The 16,964-nt window shown below is 40.1% G+C and overlaps 1 protein-coding gene across 3 annotated transcripts in view; it reads right to left on the bottom strand.

Moving 5' to 3' along the window:
- Positions 1-404: 404 nt before the first annotated feature.
- NMT2 (N-myristoyltransferase 2) overlaps positions 405-16,964 on the bottom strand; it is a 60,488-nt gene continuing 43,928 nt past the window's right edge. Inside the window, exons 9-12 of one of the 3 annotated variants that reach the window (XM_070800861.1) lie at positions 9,053-9,223; positions 4,396-4,563; positions 2,219-2,356; positions 405-1,865 (exon numbers count right to left, since the gene is read on the bottom strand). In XM_070800861.1, coding sequence (XP_070656962.1) covers positions 1,845-1,865; positions 2,219-2,356; positions 4,396-4,563; positions 9,053-9,223 — 498 coding nt within the window. In that variant the 3' untranslated portion in view covers positions 405-1,844. Of the gene's footprint in view, positions 1,866-2,218; positions 2,357-4,395; positions 4,564-9,052; positions 9,224-16,964 lie in introns of those variants that run through there. The other 2 variants (XM_070800859.1, XM_070800860.1) reach the window with 2 other exon arrangements.

Genomic DNA, 16,964 nt, shown 5'->3' on the forward strand with positions numbered 1-16,964 from the left:
TTGGTTCACTTTTGCTTCTGAAGCCATCCTGCTCCTGTTAGGAAAAAAATGGTAGTGCAGTTGGCTTTGAGTCATCGTATATGAGAAATCTAACCTTGTGCCTTCTAGAAGGAAAACAGCACTTGTCCTCAATTAGGAAGGACTTAGGGGGCCCACGCGCACCCCCTAGTGGAGGTCCCAGGGCATCACAGCTGTGAGCTGGCCTTCCAGATGAGCAGAAGCTTGGGAAATTTGCTCTCAGCTCCTTAGGGGAAATCAGGGGCAACAGAATTTGTTTCTGTAAAGGGCCAGGCTGTAAATGTGTTAGGCCTTTGGGTTCATAGTCTCTGTCAGAACAGTTCTTAACTCTGTATTTTGTAGAGTAAGGCAGTCACACACAGGCAACACAAATGAATGACCATGGCCATGTTCCCACAACACTTTATTTATGGATGCTGACATCTGAATTTCCTGTAATTTTTGAGTCACAAAATGTTATTCTTTTGTCTTTTTTTTTCTCCTCAACCATTCAAAAAAATATAAACACCACTCTTAGCTCCTGGGCTGTACAGAAGAAGGCGATGGGCTGAGTTTAGTTCATGGGCCACAGGTTGCCAGCTCCTGCCTGGTATAAGGTATGATTGTTTCCTTTGACCACGTATAACATGAAGGAAGGCCATCCTGTTGTCTAAGGGACCTGGATGTTTATGGACCGAACGGCCGAGGCACTGGTACGTAAAGGCAGGAAGTATCTACTTTGTGGAATTTGACTCAAGGCCAGTTGAGGTGGCCTCATCCACCATCTTTTCCCCTTGGACTGTTGGCAATATATATACGTATTTATGCACACTGAGAAGTTTTTCAAATCCTAGATAAAAACACCATCAGTAACAAAACTATGAGACTTATTTACAAATAAGACATCTTCCTAGGGTGGGCCAGCTTTCACGGTAAGTTAGAGTCAGCATAGAGGAATATGTGCAATTCTGCATAAGTAATAAAAAACATTCAAACTCTCAGTGTCCTGATGGCACTGATGAACTCCTCTGGGCATGTCTTTTGACTTGCGGGCTTTGATGTCCTTTTCCTCATATATCCTGGCTGTTGCCGAGAAGAATGAGAATCTGTGCAGGAGCAGAAGTCTACTTTGGCAGGGGTGTACACTCTTCAGAGAGCACACTTCATGTCTGCCCCAAACCTTGCTTTGGAACCAATCCATCGTCCTGCTGGAGATCAAAGTACAATTTGTGTGTTTACTGATTTGGCAACTTCGCTTCTTGAGAAATAAGAGCCCAGGACATTTTTATGTTGCTCTTCACTTTCACACCCACTGCGTGTCACCGAGTTACACAAGTGCTGGTTCCGATGAGATCGCGTATGGTGATGGAAGTAAACACCTTCTGAGTGGCTCCCTCATCTGCTGCGTGGATCTGCAGACCATCACTTCATAGACAGAAATGCAGCAGTTTATCTCCACACAGTGGCCAAGATTTTCTTACACAATTCTGTGACTTCTGTTCAGTTCATAGAAAAGCAGTCCCTTTTCTAGAGAGAGGAAGAAACCCCTTCCTCTTCATCAGGAGACAGCCAGAAGGTTGAGAACCAGAGGAATGTGCTCTGTACCCTCTGCATCCCTCCTATAAACGGGTCAACAGTGGAAAAAAAGGATGGATGTTAATGTCAGCTAGAAATGTGTTCTACAGGTGTGGTCACAAATGGATGCTTTTCCATCTCTTCTGTTACTGACACTTCGATGTCACTTAAGTTGTGCTTTTACTCTTCTTTGGAATGGCAGTTCCAGGAATCTTTAGGGTATTAACGAATGATGATGTCAGAGTTCTAGAAATATCAATAGAAATATCCATCTACTGTAATACGAGTCCAACCTAAAGGGAGGTAAGAGATGGAACAATAAACACAAGTGAGAAAGAAAAATTAAATCAATGTAGTACAACATATGTATATTTTTATTCTTTTATTTTTTATTATTTAATTTTTTTTTTTGCCATGTGGCATGTGGGATCTTAGTTCCCTGACCAAGGATTGAACCTCTGCCTTTTGGTGTGGAAGTGCAGAGCCTTAACCACTGGACTGCTAGGGAAGTCCCACAGATATATATTTTTAAAAAGCTACTAAAAAGAAAAAAACTAAAAACCTCTCAACACTCTGACAAGAAGCAAGTATGGGGTTTTGTAGGTTAAGTTTATCAAGTCTACAAAGACTCATCAACTTCACTCACCTTTTCAGACTCTGTCCCTGGACACCTCCAGTTGTACAAGTAATACTGTAAATTGCCATCGCCTATGCCAAACTTGAGTTTTTCCAAGAATGTCTTATTTTCCATCAAATCTAGTGCATTGAATACATCAAATCCTTTCTGTCAATGTGAAATTTTTAAAAAAATGTTAAAGTATTAAAGGTTTGAAGTATTTTGTATATGATGTATTTCAGTACAACATTTCATTCTCCTACTAGTAGCCTGAATTGAATATGCATTTATAACGAGGTTTAATGTCTGCAGTATATGCTATGCATTAATAAATCAGTTCACAACTATCCTATTAAACTAGCAAGTAGTGAATATGATGGAATCAACAAGATTATCTAGAAATGCTGAATCAAAAAATACAGTCTGATGGCTAACAGTGACAAAAAAATTAAGGTTTCAAGAAATATTTTGCCCCAGTTTTTGAAGGCAACAGTTGTCTAGATGGCCCCAACACCAGAACTGTGAGTAACCGGCCTTCCTAAGTTCTGACTTACCTAAACCTACAGCCAAGAAACCAAACCTGGAAAGACTTGAAATTGTGTATTTGTCTTGGGCTAATACTGGGAAATAAATTTAGTAACATTTTTATAGTAAAAACAGAATTAAAAAATACTAGTTAATACTATGCAAAATGTGACACAGATGAAGTACCTGCATTTCTGTTTCTCAGGGGTTTTACTTTAAATAATTTATTACTGGCCCTTTGTGGGGAGGTAGTTGAAAATGAGCTACAAGATCAAAGAAAGGCAAATGCTGATTTTGGGGTCTGCTTCTAATAGATTAAAAAAAAAATGTTTCCAATGATCAAATACTAGAAGGATACAAGGAAAACACTTTTGATGTGTAGCTCCCGATTTCTCATAGGCAATATTATCTCATTCAGTACTTGTATCAAAACTTACATCAGCTGATTTCTGTTCTTTTAAAAGAAAATGTTTTATTTGTAGCATGAATTTAACAATCATCCTAACTACTATACTCAGGAAGTAAAAAATAATGCAAATCCATTAAGGCACATTTTGAATTTAATTCTTTTCGTTTTAAATTCTCTTAATAATTTTATTAATTAAACTTAATTTCAAAGTTCACAGACTAAATAAAAAAACTTGCTGTTGCCAGTTATTCACTGTAACACAACATTCACATTTTCCCCATACAGGCAGGTCTCATTTTATTGCATGTCACAGATTCTGTGTTTTTTACAAATTGATGGTCTGTGGCCACCCCACATTGAGCAAGTCTGTCAGGGTCATTTTTCCAACTGCATCTGCTCACTTCATGTCTCTGTTCCGTTCTGGTAATTCTTGTAATACTTCAAACTCTTTCATTATTATTATAGTTGTTACAGGGATCTGTGGTCTCTGATGTTAAGAATATCACTCACTGCAGGCTCAGATGATGGATAGCATGTTTTTTTCAGGAATAAAATATTTAAAATTAAGATCTCTAAGTTATTTAGTTACTACCACACACTTAACAGACCACACTATCGCGTGAAGATAACTTTTGAATTTTTTTTTTATATGCACTAGGACACCAAAAATTCATGTGGCTCACTTTATCACAATACTTGCTTTATTGCAGTGATCTGGAACCATCTGGAACTGAACCCACAGTATCTCCAAGGTATATACCTGTATAACATGATCATGTAATTTTCTTATATTCCTTATATTATGAATTTTATGTTTTTTATTTTTTTTAAAGATTTATATGGACCACCTTTTAAAAGTCTTTATTGAATTTGTTAAAATATTGCTTCTGTTTTATGTTTTGGGTTTTTGGCCGCAAGGCATGGGGGATTTTAGCTCCCCGACCAGGGATCAAACTTGCATCCTCTGCTCTAGAAGGCTAAGTCTTAACCACTAGACCACCAGGGAAGTCCCATGTACTTTCATATAAGGGTTAAAAGTTTCTGATTTGTACAAAATGTCTTTTTGGTTAAGTTACAATAGAGCTGATAATGAAAACAGTCACTGAAGTTTTTTTTAAAAAACCTCTTATCAAAATTCTTCTTTTGACTGATGGTCAACAGTAAAATATCTCAAATGAATTCTCCTGTGTGGAAGAAAATACAAGACACTTATATAATTTGACATACGTATCTGGAGACGCACACACAGCACAGCCAGGAGTGAGTCACCTACCAGCTTGGCGATGATGAGCGCGTCGCTCATGAGGTCCAGCAGGGGCGTCTCCGTGTGGATGTTGTAGAAGGAGTAGGCGGCTTTGAGGCTCTTGTGAGCCGGGTGGTGCATGACTGTGGAGGGGAGTGTGTAGAAGCTCAGGAAGTCAGTTAGTTTACCACTGGAGTTCTAAAGAACAAAGGTAACGTCAGATAAACATCTCCTCGAACAAGTGTCATCCAGGCACTTCAGCTCACTTTGTAATCTCTGGCTTGCACCATGGCTTTCCATCAGAATGGAGAGCAACTGCTCCTGCTCCATCCTCCAGGTCTGATGTGGAGCCCCACCGTGTGCTGGGCAGTGGCCAGGGAAGAGCGTGGAGCTGTGCCTCAGCCTAAGTGCTCACTGGTGCCTGGCAGTAAGTTCTTAAGAAGGAATGCTTCTCTTTGGTTGACTAGTGACTACAGACTTATAGGGACAGTGATAAAAGTCAATTCACTGTTTTTGCAAGAATAAGATCATTAAGGATCAGGATACTACCTTTTCCAACTAAAGGATACTGTGTAATACCTAACATCTTCTTGGCACAAGGCAGGAATTTTATCAGCTTGAAATGAAGTGGGATAGAGTTTGGGAGTTGTTTTTTTTCAAAGCTTGTAAAAGGCATTGGTTCTGCACCAAAGTATACGTATGTAAATGACTGAGAAAATCTGAAGCTATCAAATATCAAAAGGGATGCAAAAAAGATGGTGTTTGTTTCACCATCACTGGTACAAGAAATACAAGAAATTAGTCAATATTGTTTGGGTTGTTTCAGTTAGCTGTGGTAACTAGGTATATATGTGGTTACTATGCCAGTCTGCAAAGAATTCAAGCTATATTTGAATTATACAGGTGCAGAGGCTAGACCACATATGGCATTGCTAGTATTTGTTTTAGCAGAAATTTCCAGAGGGATGGATTTATTCACTTTTTGAGTGCTTCTGATTCAATAATCCTTTTTTTCAGACATTAAGAATTAAAGATGTTAAGCTAAACTGATGTGCTGTATTAGCAGCTCAAATATTAGAGATGACTTAAAGGCCTAGATTTTCTATTTTGTTAAGGATTTTAAAATACCATAGCAGAAATTAAGAGAGAAAAAAAATCACTGAATGGGCTCAGTAGCAGAGTGGAGATGACATGATAGAATCACTGAACTTGAAGAATCCAGTAGAATTTACCCAATCTGAAATAAGAGAGAGAAAACAGACTGGAAAAAAAAAAAATTAAGCCTCAGGGATCTGTGAAGCAGCAATAAAAGATTCACCATTCATATCACTGGAGACTCGGAGGGAAAGAAGAAAATGGGCTGAAAGAGACAATGACTGGAAGCTTCCCAGAGGTGGCAGAGATTTAAGAAGAGATTCAAAAAGCCAAGTGAACTCTAAGAGGATAACAAAAAGAAATGCACATCATAATAAAATTTCCCAAAGTTAAAGACAGAGATCTTAAAAGTAGCCACAGAAAAACAACTCATTACCTACAAGGAAATACTAATTCAAATGAAAATGGTCTGCTCACCTGAAACCACAGAGGCCAGAAGCAAGTGGCTCAAGAGCTGAATGAAAAGAACCATCAATTGTGAATTCTGTATCTGGTAAAGCTTCTTTCAGGAAAGAAGGGCAAATAAGACATTCTCAGACAAATGAAAACTAGAAGAATTCGTTGCCAGCAGACATACCTTTAACACTGGCCAAATAACATCCTTCAAATAGAAAGGAAATCTCAAGATACTCAAGATGGTGATATTTAAACTTTGAGACAGTAAAGAGACCTAAATGGAAGTAAAATCACTTGAAGTGGTGCAATGTGGATACCAGAGAACTGATAATTTATATCCATATACTATAATACTCAAATCTTGCTTGCTTGTGTTCAAGCACAAGCACTCTTTGTGACCCCATGGATGTAGCCCACCAGGCTCCTCTGTGGAATTTTCTAGGCAGGAATACTAGAGTGAAGTCACTCAGTTGTGTCCAACTCTTTGGGACCCCATGGACCACAGCCTACCAGGCTCCTCCGTCCATGGAATTTTCCAGGCAAGAGTACTAGAGTGGGTTGCCATTTCCTGCCCCAATACAGGGACCTAACCCGCATCTCTTGTGTCTCCTGCATCAGCAGGCGGATTTTTTACCACTGCGCCACCTGGGAAGCCCCATACTCAGATAAGACCTATACAAATATACTCAAATGCACTATAAATAAATAAAGACAGATCAAAAAATGGTCAAGGATAGGAAGGCAAGGAAAAAGAGAGGGGCAAGAGCCAGAAGAAACAAACAGAAAATATAATATGGAAGACTTAAGCTCTAATGTATCAATTATCATCAGGTGTAAATAGTCAAAATATACCAATCAGGAGAAATTCTGCAGAATACATAAGGAAACATGGCCCAAACATCACTTCAAAATCAATGACATAGATGGCTTAGAAGTAAAAGGACTGAAACAGATATATCATGTAAACATGATATACAGGCATACCCTGGGAATATTGCATGTTTGGTTCCAGACACCCTCGATAAAGCAAATATTGCAATAAAGTGAGTCACATGAGTTTTTTTGTTTTCCCAGTTTATATGCAAGTTTGTTTGCACTATACTATAGTCTATTAGTGTGCTACAGCATTAAGTCTAGAAAAGAATATACATAATTTTAAAATACCTTATCACTATAAAATGCTAATCATCATTTAGAACTTTGAAGCAGTAACATCAAAAATCACCATAACACACATGATCATAATGAAAAAGTTTGAAATATTCAAAGAATTACCAAAATGTGACACGGAGAGACAAAGTGAGCAAATGCTGTTGGAAAAAAATGGCACCAACAGGGTTACCATAAACTGTTAATTTGTTAAAAATGCACTATCTGACTAGTATAATAAAACAAAGAGTGATAAGATGAGGTCTGCCTGTACTAATAGACAATGAGAAGGAATTTTCTAAGGTTAGATGGGTTCAACTGGAGAATTCTAGCAAACATTTAAGGAACTAACAAGAATTCTATACAATTTCTTCTAGAAAATAGAAGAGGAGGTCACACCTCCCAACTCCTCTTATGAGTCAGTGGTTTCCTAATACAGAAACCAGAGACAGTAAAAAAAAAAAAAGAAACTGCATTATCAGTATCTCTCATGAACTCAGGAAATACTCAATGAAATATTAGCACTCCAAATCCAATAATGTACAAAAAGAATTATACACCATAACCAAGAGAATAATTTTCCTAGGTATGTGAGGTGGTCAAATATTTGAAAATAAGTAAATAAATGTACCATATCAACAGACTAAAGAAGAAAAACCGTATGATTATATCAACTGAAGCAGAAAAAGCACTGGACAAAATCCAACATCCGTTTATGATGAGAACTCTCAGCAAGTTGGAAATTTTCTCAAATTGATAAGGAGCATCCATGAAAAACTGACCGCTAACATAATGGTGTAAGTCATGGGGTTAGACCAAATGCTCTTCCCCTAATATCAGGAACAAGGCAAGGATGTCAGCCTTCACCACTCTTATGCAATGAAGTACCAGAAGATCTAGCACCTGCAATAAGGCAAGAGAAAGAAAGAAAAAGCATACAGATGGGAAGGGAAGAAGCAAAACTAACTCTATTTGCAGATGATAAAATTATCCATGTAAAAATCCCAAGAAACTTCCAAATAAACTCCTGGAACTAATATGTGATTTCAGCAAGGTTGCAGGATACAGGAGTATCACAGAAAAACCAATCACATTTCTACATACTAACAAGGAATATGTGGAAAACGAAACTTTAAAAAATGTATAGGATCTAGATGCTGAAAATTAAAGACCGCTGACAAAATAAAATTTAAAAGACCTAAATAAATGGAGACATACCATGTTCATGGATTGGAAGACATGTTAATTCTCCCTAAATTAATGCAATCCTGCTGAATATCATGCAATTATTATCACAATCCCAGCAAGGTCTTTTGTAAATTAAGACAAGCTTATTCTAAAATTTATATGCAAAGGCAAAGGAACTACATTAGCTAAAACAATCTTGACAAAGAAAAATGAAATGGGAGGAATCACTCTACCTGATATCAAGCCTTACTACAGAGCTACAGATTAATTAAGACAGCGTGATATTGGTAGGGGAATAGACACAGAGATCAATGGAACAGAATGGAGAACGCAGAAATGGACCACAGCACAAAGTATTTGTATTCAGCCTATAGAAAACCTTTTACAAATCAAGACAAGGTTGAATGAAGTGATTGAATTATGCCATCTTGAACAAAGGCAGTTCAATTCCAACCAGTTTTGCAAAAGCAAAACAGTATTAAACTTTGAGACACCATTCATCTCTGATGAGGTCATCCAAACTGTCCTTTTCAAAACCGAGGGAAGCAATTAATCACACAGGCAACATCAGAGCAGTATCCTGATTTCCCATTATTAAGTAGTAAAAGTGTGCTCTTGTGCCAGGAATGAAAACTGTAAGCACAGCTTGTTCTAACAGAGTGAGCAGAAGCTTGGTATAGAAGCAGTGAGTCATGGACACAGAGGAAGGAGATAGGCACTCTAGGGTCTTTCTGGGAAATGGACTCAGTCGCATAGTATTTTCATACTTTTCTGTACTATCTTATCACCTTATCTTTACCTCCACTACAAAAGTGTCAATGATGTGCTCCTGAGGGAGGAACCAGTGGGCTACTTCCTCTTCATCCATCACCGGGGCTAGATGAAACTGCTTCAGGTATGTGTTGGTGAGTTCTTGAACAGCTTTGATATCTCTTGGTTCCATTGGCCTCAAGCCTGAAGTTTTTGTAGCCTGTTGGAGTGAACACAAAACCAATGGGGAGGTTTAAATAAGAGGACTAAACAAACTTGGAGCCAGTGTGGTCCCCAGACCAACATTACCATCATCTCATGGGAGCTTGTTAGAAATGCAGATTCTTGGGCCTGCCCCAGATGTACCAAGTCAGAATGAGCAATTTCACAAAATCCCCTGGTGATTTGTATACACAGAAAGCTTGAGATGTACTGCTGCTGCTGCTGCTGCTGCTGCTGCTGCTGCTGCTAAGTCACCACAGTCGTGTCCAACTCTGTGTGACCCCACAGACAGCAGCCCACCAGGCTGCCCCGTCCCTGAGATTCTCCAGGCAAGAACACTGGAGTGGGTTGCCATTTCCTTCTCCAGTGCATTAAAGTGAAAAGTGAAAGTGAAGTCGCTCAGTCGTGTCCGACTCTTAGCGGCCCCATGGACTGCAGCCTACCAGGCTCCTCCGTCCATGGGATTTTCCAGGCAAGAGTACTGGAGTGGGGTGCCATTGCCTTCTCTGTGAGATGTACTAGTTAAGCACATAAGCTACACAATGTGTTCTATCCTATCTTTGTGTACCAGGTCTTCGGTTAGTATTCCCTATGACCCAAACGAAACCAATGGGAACACTACAAATTCACCTATATACCCATGCCAAGAAATTTAACAGCCTACACCAGGGATTCCCAACCTCTGAGATCTAATGCCTGATGATCTGAGGTACAGCTGATGTAATAATAATAGAAATAAACTGCACAATAAATATAATGTACTCGAATCATCCTGAAACCACCTGCCCCCTACCCCTGTCTGTGGAAAAATTATCTTCCATGAGACTAGTCCCTAGGAACAAAAGGTTGGGGACTGCTGGCGTACATAACAGGGCAAAACAATCCCAGCATGTGTTCTGGAATATCATGTTTGACATTTTGAAAACACAGTTGAGAATGGCTGAGAAACTCATTTTGTCCAATAGCCCATGAATAAGATGTAGCTATTTTGTTCTCATGAGCAACAAAAATGAAAGAAAAGTCAATCATAACAGTCACCATGGGAAGGCAGGCATTTTAGTTACCAAGAACGAATGGCTAGTTGCCAAGTACTGGCCTTGGTCTTGCTCGTCATTAATTGACCAATGCTGGTCAATTAAAAGGTGATCATAATAGGCATCTGAATCCTTCATCTCATAAGTCACAGTTTTTACATAAGGCCATAGGGTTGGATGGCATCATCGACTCAATGGACATGAGTTTGAACAAACTCCAGGAGACTGTGAAGGACAGGGGAGCCTGGCGATGTCCTGCAGTCCATGGGGTTGCAAAGAGTCAGACACAACTGAGTGACTGAACAAAAACAACAAATAGGAATGACAGACTCTCAAAGGTCGGGACAAGGCCCCATCTGGATTTATTTGTTCAAGTGCTTATCCTTAAAAGAGCTTAAGGCATCAAGTATAAGAAGTGTCCAGATACCAGGACACTTGACACTGGAAGTGAGAAAGCTCACTACATTCCTTGTCTGTACAAAGACAAAACTCTAATTACTTACAAATGAGTTTGAGCAAGCTCCGGGAGCTGGCAAAAGACAGGTAAGCCTGGCATGCTGGAGTCCATGGGGTCGCAAAGAATCGGACACGACTAAGCGACTGAACTGAACTACAAAAACAACTTCATTTCTTCTAGTTAACTTGATACTTTTTTTTCCTTGAAGAAATACTGGATAAATTTTTAAGTGACAAATAACTTGCATATAAATACTTCAATTCTACCTAATCTGTCCTAAATTATTTCTGAGCACTTTTAAATTAAAAGCTGCCTCTAAGATTAGATCATCACAATTCCTGCATGCGCCCAGAGTGGTGGTTAGAGAAAACCAAGGTGGAAAATGGGTTTTCATCTTGAATGCTGGCTCTAATGGATGTCAGTAGTCATGTTGAGGTTACTAAGGTTCTGTGACAAGGAATGCTGGTCAATTACTGACTCGTGTTGGGAAGAGACGGGAGAGGTGTTCTTTGTATTTACAGATCCAACAGTCTTTAGCTGAGTATTTACTATGTACTACCCAGTTATGATTTACAGAATCTATAAAGATACCATAATGAAACTAAAATAGTTTAATACTCTAAATTAAGAGAATTTAAGTCCTTGACATTTAATAGAAAACTCAGACTTCCAGCATTTCTGTGGATCTCAAAGCCAAAGGGGGGCTTCCCAGGTAGCTCAGTGGTAAAGAATCCACCTGTCAATGCAGGAGACATGGATTTGATCCCTGGGTTGGGAAGATCCCCTGGAGAAGGAAATGGTAACCCATTCTAGTATTCTTGCCTGGGAAATCCCATGGACAGAGGACCCTGGCGGGGTACAGTCCCTGGGGTCACAAAAGATTTAAACACGACTAAGCAACTAAACAACAACAAAGCCAAAGGACCTGAACTCTCCAGGTCCCAGCTTCCATCCAAGGCTTGCTGCCGCTGCTGCCGCTAAGTCGCCTCAGTCGTGTCTGACTCTGTGCGACCCCAGAGATGGCAGCCCACCAGGCTCCCCCATCCCTGGGATTCTCCAGGCAAGAACACTGGAGTGGGTTGCCATTTCCTTCTCCAGTGCATTAAAGTAAAAAGTGAAAGTGAAGTCGCTCAGTCGTGTCCGACTCCTAGTGACCCCATGGACTGCAGCCTACCAGGTTCCTCCATCCATGGGATTTACCAGGCAAGAGTACTGGAGTGGGGTGCCATTGCTTTCTCCAATCCAAGGCTTAACCCTTGGTTAATAATGGCCTGAATAGGTGTTGAATGAATGACTGAATGCACGAATTCTTAGGTTTTTAGCACAATCATTTACCCAATAGGGTGAGGTGAAGGCTGCAGACATGGAAAAAAGTCACTGTCAGCTCTGAAGAGATGGCATTTCTTTCGCCTGGCATTCAAGTGCAAGCCAGGCATGAAACCAATATTTTCCTTTTGTTTCTGTAAGCCAATTTTAGTTATTTAGAGCATTTCTACTCTGCAATTTGTGGGAAGAGGGAAACCTATATGACTGCTAAATGGTGTTAAATGAGAAATATACATTTTGAAATGCTGGTAGGAAGACCAAAACCATACTGCATGTATACTGCGGTCATTTGAAAAGGTTATTTTTCTGCTATGAGGATGACCTTGATAAATTTTAAATAGTCTTTCTTAACATTGGACTGTTTTTGCATTTGTTACTGATTCAGTAACAATCAATGATATCGAGACTTCCCTCGTGGTCCAGTAGTTAAGGCTGTGCTTCCACTGCAGGGGGCACAGGTTTGATCCCCAGTTGGGGAACTAAGATCCTGCATGCCACAGCTCAAAATAAATGAAATGAAATAAAATGAGCCTCAAACAATGAGATTATCTCATGACAGTAACAGGATGAGGATGTTCCTCTCTGTTCATAGAGAACATTCAGAAATGAGGAATAAAGCTTGCCAACTCCTTTTTGGAGCAAAATACGCTTTTGCAGCACAATAAGAATTGTGAAATCAGTAAAATCAAAATCTTTTTTTGCCTGACAGACATCCTTAAAGCTGCAGTTGTCAAAGATTTTGGTCTGGAACTTTGTTATGGTCTTAAAAATTATTTAATACTCCCAAAGTGCTTTGTTTACATGGGTTATATTTATCTATATTTATTGTATTAGAAATTAGAAATTTTAAAGCAAAAGAATATATAAGCTCACGTTCCATTTAACCTCTAGAAGACTGCACAGTGCACTTATAAGATAATGAAAGATGCAAATTATTTTTGTGTTATTCTAAATAACTGACTTCACAGGTCCCCCGCAAAGTGTTCTGGGAACTTCCTGGGGCCCCTAGACCACACTTTGAGAACTGCTACCTCAGGTCTCTGAAGGTTAGGAAAATGGGTAATAGAATTTAGACAAGGAGGACTCAGTGAAACAGTATATTTTGGCAAATGGGCAGTGAGAAAGTATATAAACAGCAATTTTCAAGCACTTCAAACAAGTTTTTACAGGAGCTAAGTTAAAGCAGAAGGAAACATCAGATTACATCCAATTATGAAACAGAAAAGGTACTAGAAACAGGGGAAAAATATATGCTCTTCCTGATCAACAATGGCTTATATATCTCAGAACCTAAACTTGTTTCTTTCTAACATCATAAAGTCATATCCTCTCCAGGAAATCTACTGAAGCATGACATAAATTTTAATATATAAAATTATATTCTAGGGGGTTCCCTGGTGGCCTAGTGGTTAGGATTCTGGGCTTTCACTGCCGTGGCCTGTGTTTAATCCCTGATCAGGGAACTGAGATCCGGCAAACTGCATAGTGTGGCCAAAAAAATAATTCTATTTTATATAATAGCTGTTGTTTTCAGGAAGAGGTGGAGGGAAATGTCATGCCTAGGTAGAAATTTAAGCTTTGGCATAATCCGAGTCAGATGGCAATGTTTTCTGAGATTTCAATAAAAAGCAAAAAAAATTTCCAGGGACTTAACTGAGAAAATCTTAAATTTCATAAGCAAAGTCTATTTATGAATCAGAGCTACTTTCCCATGGTCGAGCTAATATGCATTACTCATCGGACTCTCCATACACTGAAATGTGTATAAAATTTGCTTTTAAGTATATAAGGAAATCAAGCTCAGAGCCCTATTAAAAAACAGAAGCAGTGCTGTTCTCCATCAAGCTATGTAGTGTGAACTGATTTGGAGCCAAGATTCCAGAGTAGAGATGTAAGCCTTGATTATGGATACTTTTTTGATTTAAGAAGGAGCAGTAAGACATTACACACTAAACAAACAAACAAAACCAAAAAAACCTACAGTTACTAAACCAAGAATATCTGTGTTTCCGCATGGCTTCATAGGCATACACTTCTTGCAACACAACGTAAAGATGTTGGGAGAGTAACCTGACTCCTGCTTTTTATCTACTTCAAATTTCTTTACCTTGGGACTTCCCTGGTGGTCCAGTGGTTAAGACTGAGCTTCCAATGCCCCTAGGGGGTGCAGGTTTCATCCCTGGTCTGGGAGCTAAAATCCCAAATGCCTTGTGGCCAAAAAATAAAAACAGTAAAACAAACAAACAAACAAAACCCAATATTATAACAAATTTAATAAAGACCAAAAAAAAAAATGGTCCACATTAAAAAAAAAAATCCTTCACCTTGAAAAGCACTGACCAACAACAAAAAAAAGTCCAACATTGTTTGGAAAGTCTCAACACATTAAAAACAAACTGACATTCACTGTAAAGCAACTATACTCCAATTAAATAAAAACGAAAAACCAGCATTGAAAGGGCAGGAAACTGTTCCTCTTGGGAAAATCTTTGTCTCGTTGGTAATGGTAGCTAATGGCATGAGCTGGTGGGGATGGTTCTGTTCTGATTGGAAGACTCTGAGCAAATCAATCTGTGTCTCAACATTCTCTTCTGTGACTGGGAACAATGACTTGACCCCTCTGATCAATGTGAATAATGAGGTTACAGATGTTAACTGTTTGGCATAACGTCGGCCACAATCAACGTTAACTTGTATAGTCTATGATCAACACATAAAGCTGGCACGGTGAGCTGACACGGTTACAACAAAGCAGAAAATGAGGCTGAACAAAAAACCTGTGTTCAGTAAAGCTCTTCTCTACACTTCATAATACAAAAATGTTCTCAAACGATAACTGTCTGGTCCTGGGAGAGAAGGAAGTGGTCTGGCTTTTGCTGCCTCATCCAGCTTCTAAGCCAGGAGCCCAACACCAAGGTTGCTGCTGGTGGCACCTTCCAATTTTTCAATGTCTCTACTTGCATCTCTTCTATCCTTTCTCTCTTTTTTTTTTTTTAAATTAATTTACTCTTTAGTTTTCTTTCCTTCCCTATGACTTAAAAAGAGTAAAGGAGGCTGGAACAAGCCAACAAGAGCTGTTTGGAGAACCTTCACAAGCCTCAGTCTTTGCATCTGTGCAATGGGGTAAGAATACCAAATTCAGAAGGTGGTTGAGAGAATATGCTAATATACGTGACAGCACTTTATCAGCTTCGACTTATGGTAGAAGAAAAAAGGCAGTCACCACAGCACCATGGCTGGAAGAGGTATGCTCTTCTGTAACCGAGTTGACTGCAACCAAGATGCCAGAGTCTGCTTTCACCACCAATGTCCGACCAGCAATTTATCACTAATGTTTCAAAACGTGGTTACCTGTGAGCTTATGGATGCTTGTACAAGAATACGGAGGCCAATGGACAGAGTCAAATCAAAAATAACTTTCCGCACCTCTAATCATCCTGGATAAACCAATGACAGCTACTAAATTTCCTTATGCTTCATTCCACTTCAGGTGACTATACAGACAAGGAGGTGCTTTTCTTACACACAAGCTAAACAGAGTTAGGTTGAGAAACTGAAATCAGGGGAGACCAAGGAAGAACAGCATTCGCCCCTACTGGGAAAAGGAGGCTTGCTTCAAGTTCTTATTTTAACTCACAGATAGCAAAGCATTTGACACTTGGCCAGGAGGACACTGAGCATCAGCTGTGTCTTGTCTCAGCCGTGTGCTGTGCCCCTCCAGGGCCCTTTTTTCTCACAGCCATTTATGCCCCTATGTGAGTCCACCCTTCTCAGTGTCTCTGGGACTTGGCCATTAGCAGAAGTTACTTCTAGTTGATCAGTAAATTGTGATGGTCATTGTTAGATGACCTGAGGTGACCCCTCAGGGCATTTTCCAGAGTCTCCACATACTTAGCCTCATGTCTGTCACCCCAGCTTGAGGGGCCCTGGTCCTCCTTTCCCAGGACACGTGGACCCTCCCTCGTTATGTCACCACACTTTTTATTTCCCTCTGTTCTGAACTATGTTCCCCCTCCGTCCTTGGCCTTACAGACAGGCAGTGAGTTCACGAGTTCAAGCCCCACTGTCTCCAACTGCAGCTTAGACAGAAAGGAGACCATGCTTTCTGGTCCCTCTGCCAGATGGGAAGCCCTGGAATCCCTGGTTTCCTTCATCTCCACGTCTCTCCTTATGAAATTCTGCCTAAGTCAGAAACACGTTGATTCTGTCGATGAAGGAAAGACTTCAATCCGTGCAGCCACTGATCACATGTTTCTGGTAAACACACAACTGGTCCAAGACAAGAGGAGCTGGAGTTGGCCACACCTCCATAGAGGAAGTCCTTCCCCGCCTTGTTTGGAGGAACACGGCTACACTCTATGTGAATCCCTCAGCTGAGTTAAAGTACTTACTATAACCCAAAGAAAGAACAGCTCTGATGAAATCAAAACTTCACACTACAGATCCCATCTGTGTGGACAGATTCCAAGATGGCCCCAGTGATGCCTGCCCACCTTCACTGGAGTTCACGCCCACACCATCCACTTATCTTGAGTGTGGGTGGGACCAATGACATATGGCAGTAGTGATTTCACTTTGTGAATTGACTACACAGGATTCTAACTTCCATCTTGCTAGCAGATGCTCTCTGTAGACTCTCCCCGTGTGCTGTGATCTGCCCTTCAGAGAACCCCCCACCGATGAGGAGCTGAGGCAGCCTCAGGCCGACAGCCAGCAAAGAATGGAGGACCCCAGTCCATCTGCCCAACAGGAACTCAAGGCTGGCAACAGCCATGTGAGCTTGAAGTGGATCCATCCCTAGTCAAGTTTTCAGACGAGACTCTGACCCTGGCTGATGCCTTGATGACAGCTTCACAAGGAGCCTGAAGCAAAGACCTCAGCTAAGCTGTGCCTTGATTCCTGACCCACAGAACCCAAGAGAT

The sequence above is a fragment of the Bos indicus genome, chromosome 13 (assembly GCF_029378745.1).
Source record: "Bos indicus isolate NIAB-ARS_2022 breed Sahiwal x Tharparkar chromosome 13, NIAB-ARS_B.indTharparkar_mat_pri_1.0, whole genome shotgun sequence".
In the NCBI taxonomy this organism is placed as follows: Eukaryota; Metazoa; Chordata; class Mammalia; order Artiodactyla; family Bovidae; genus Bos; species Bos indicus.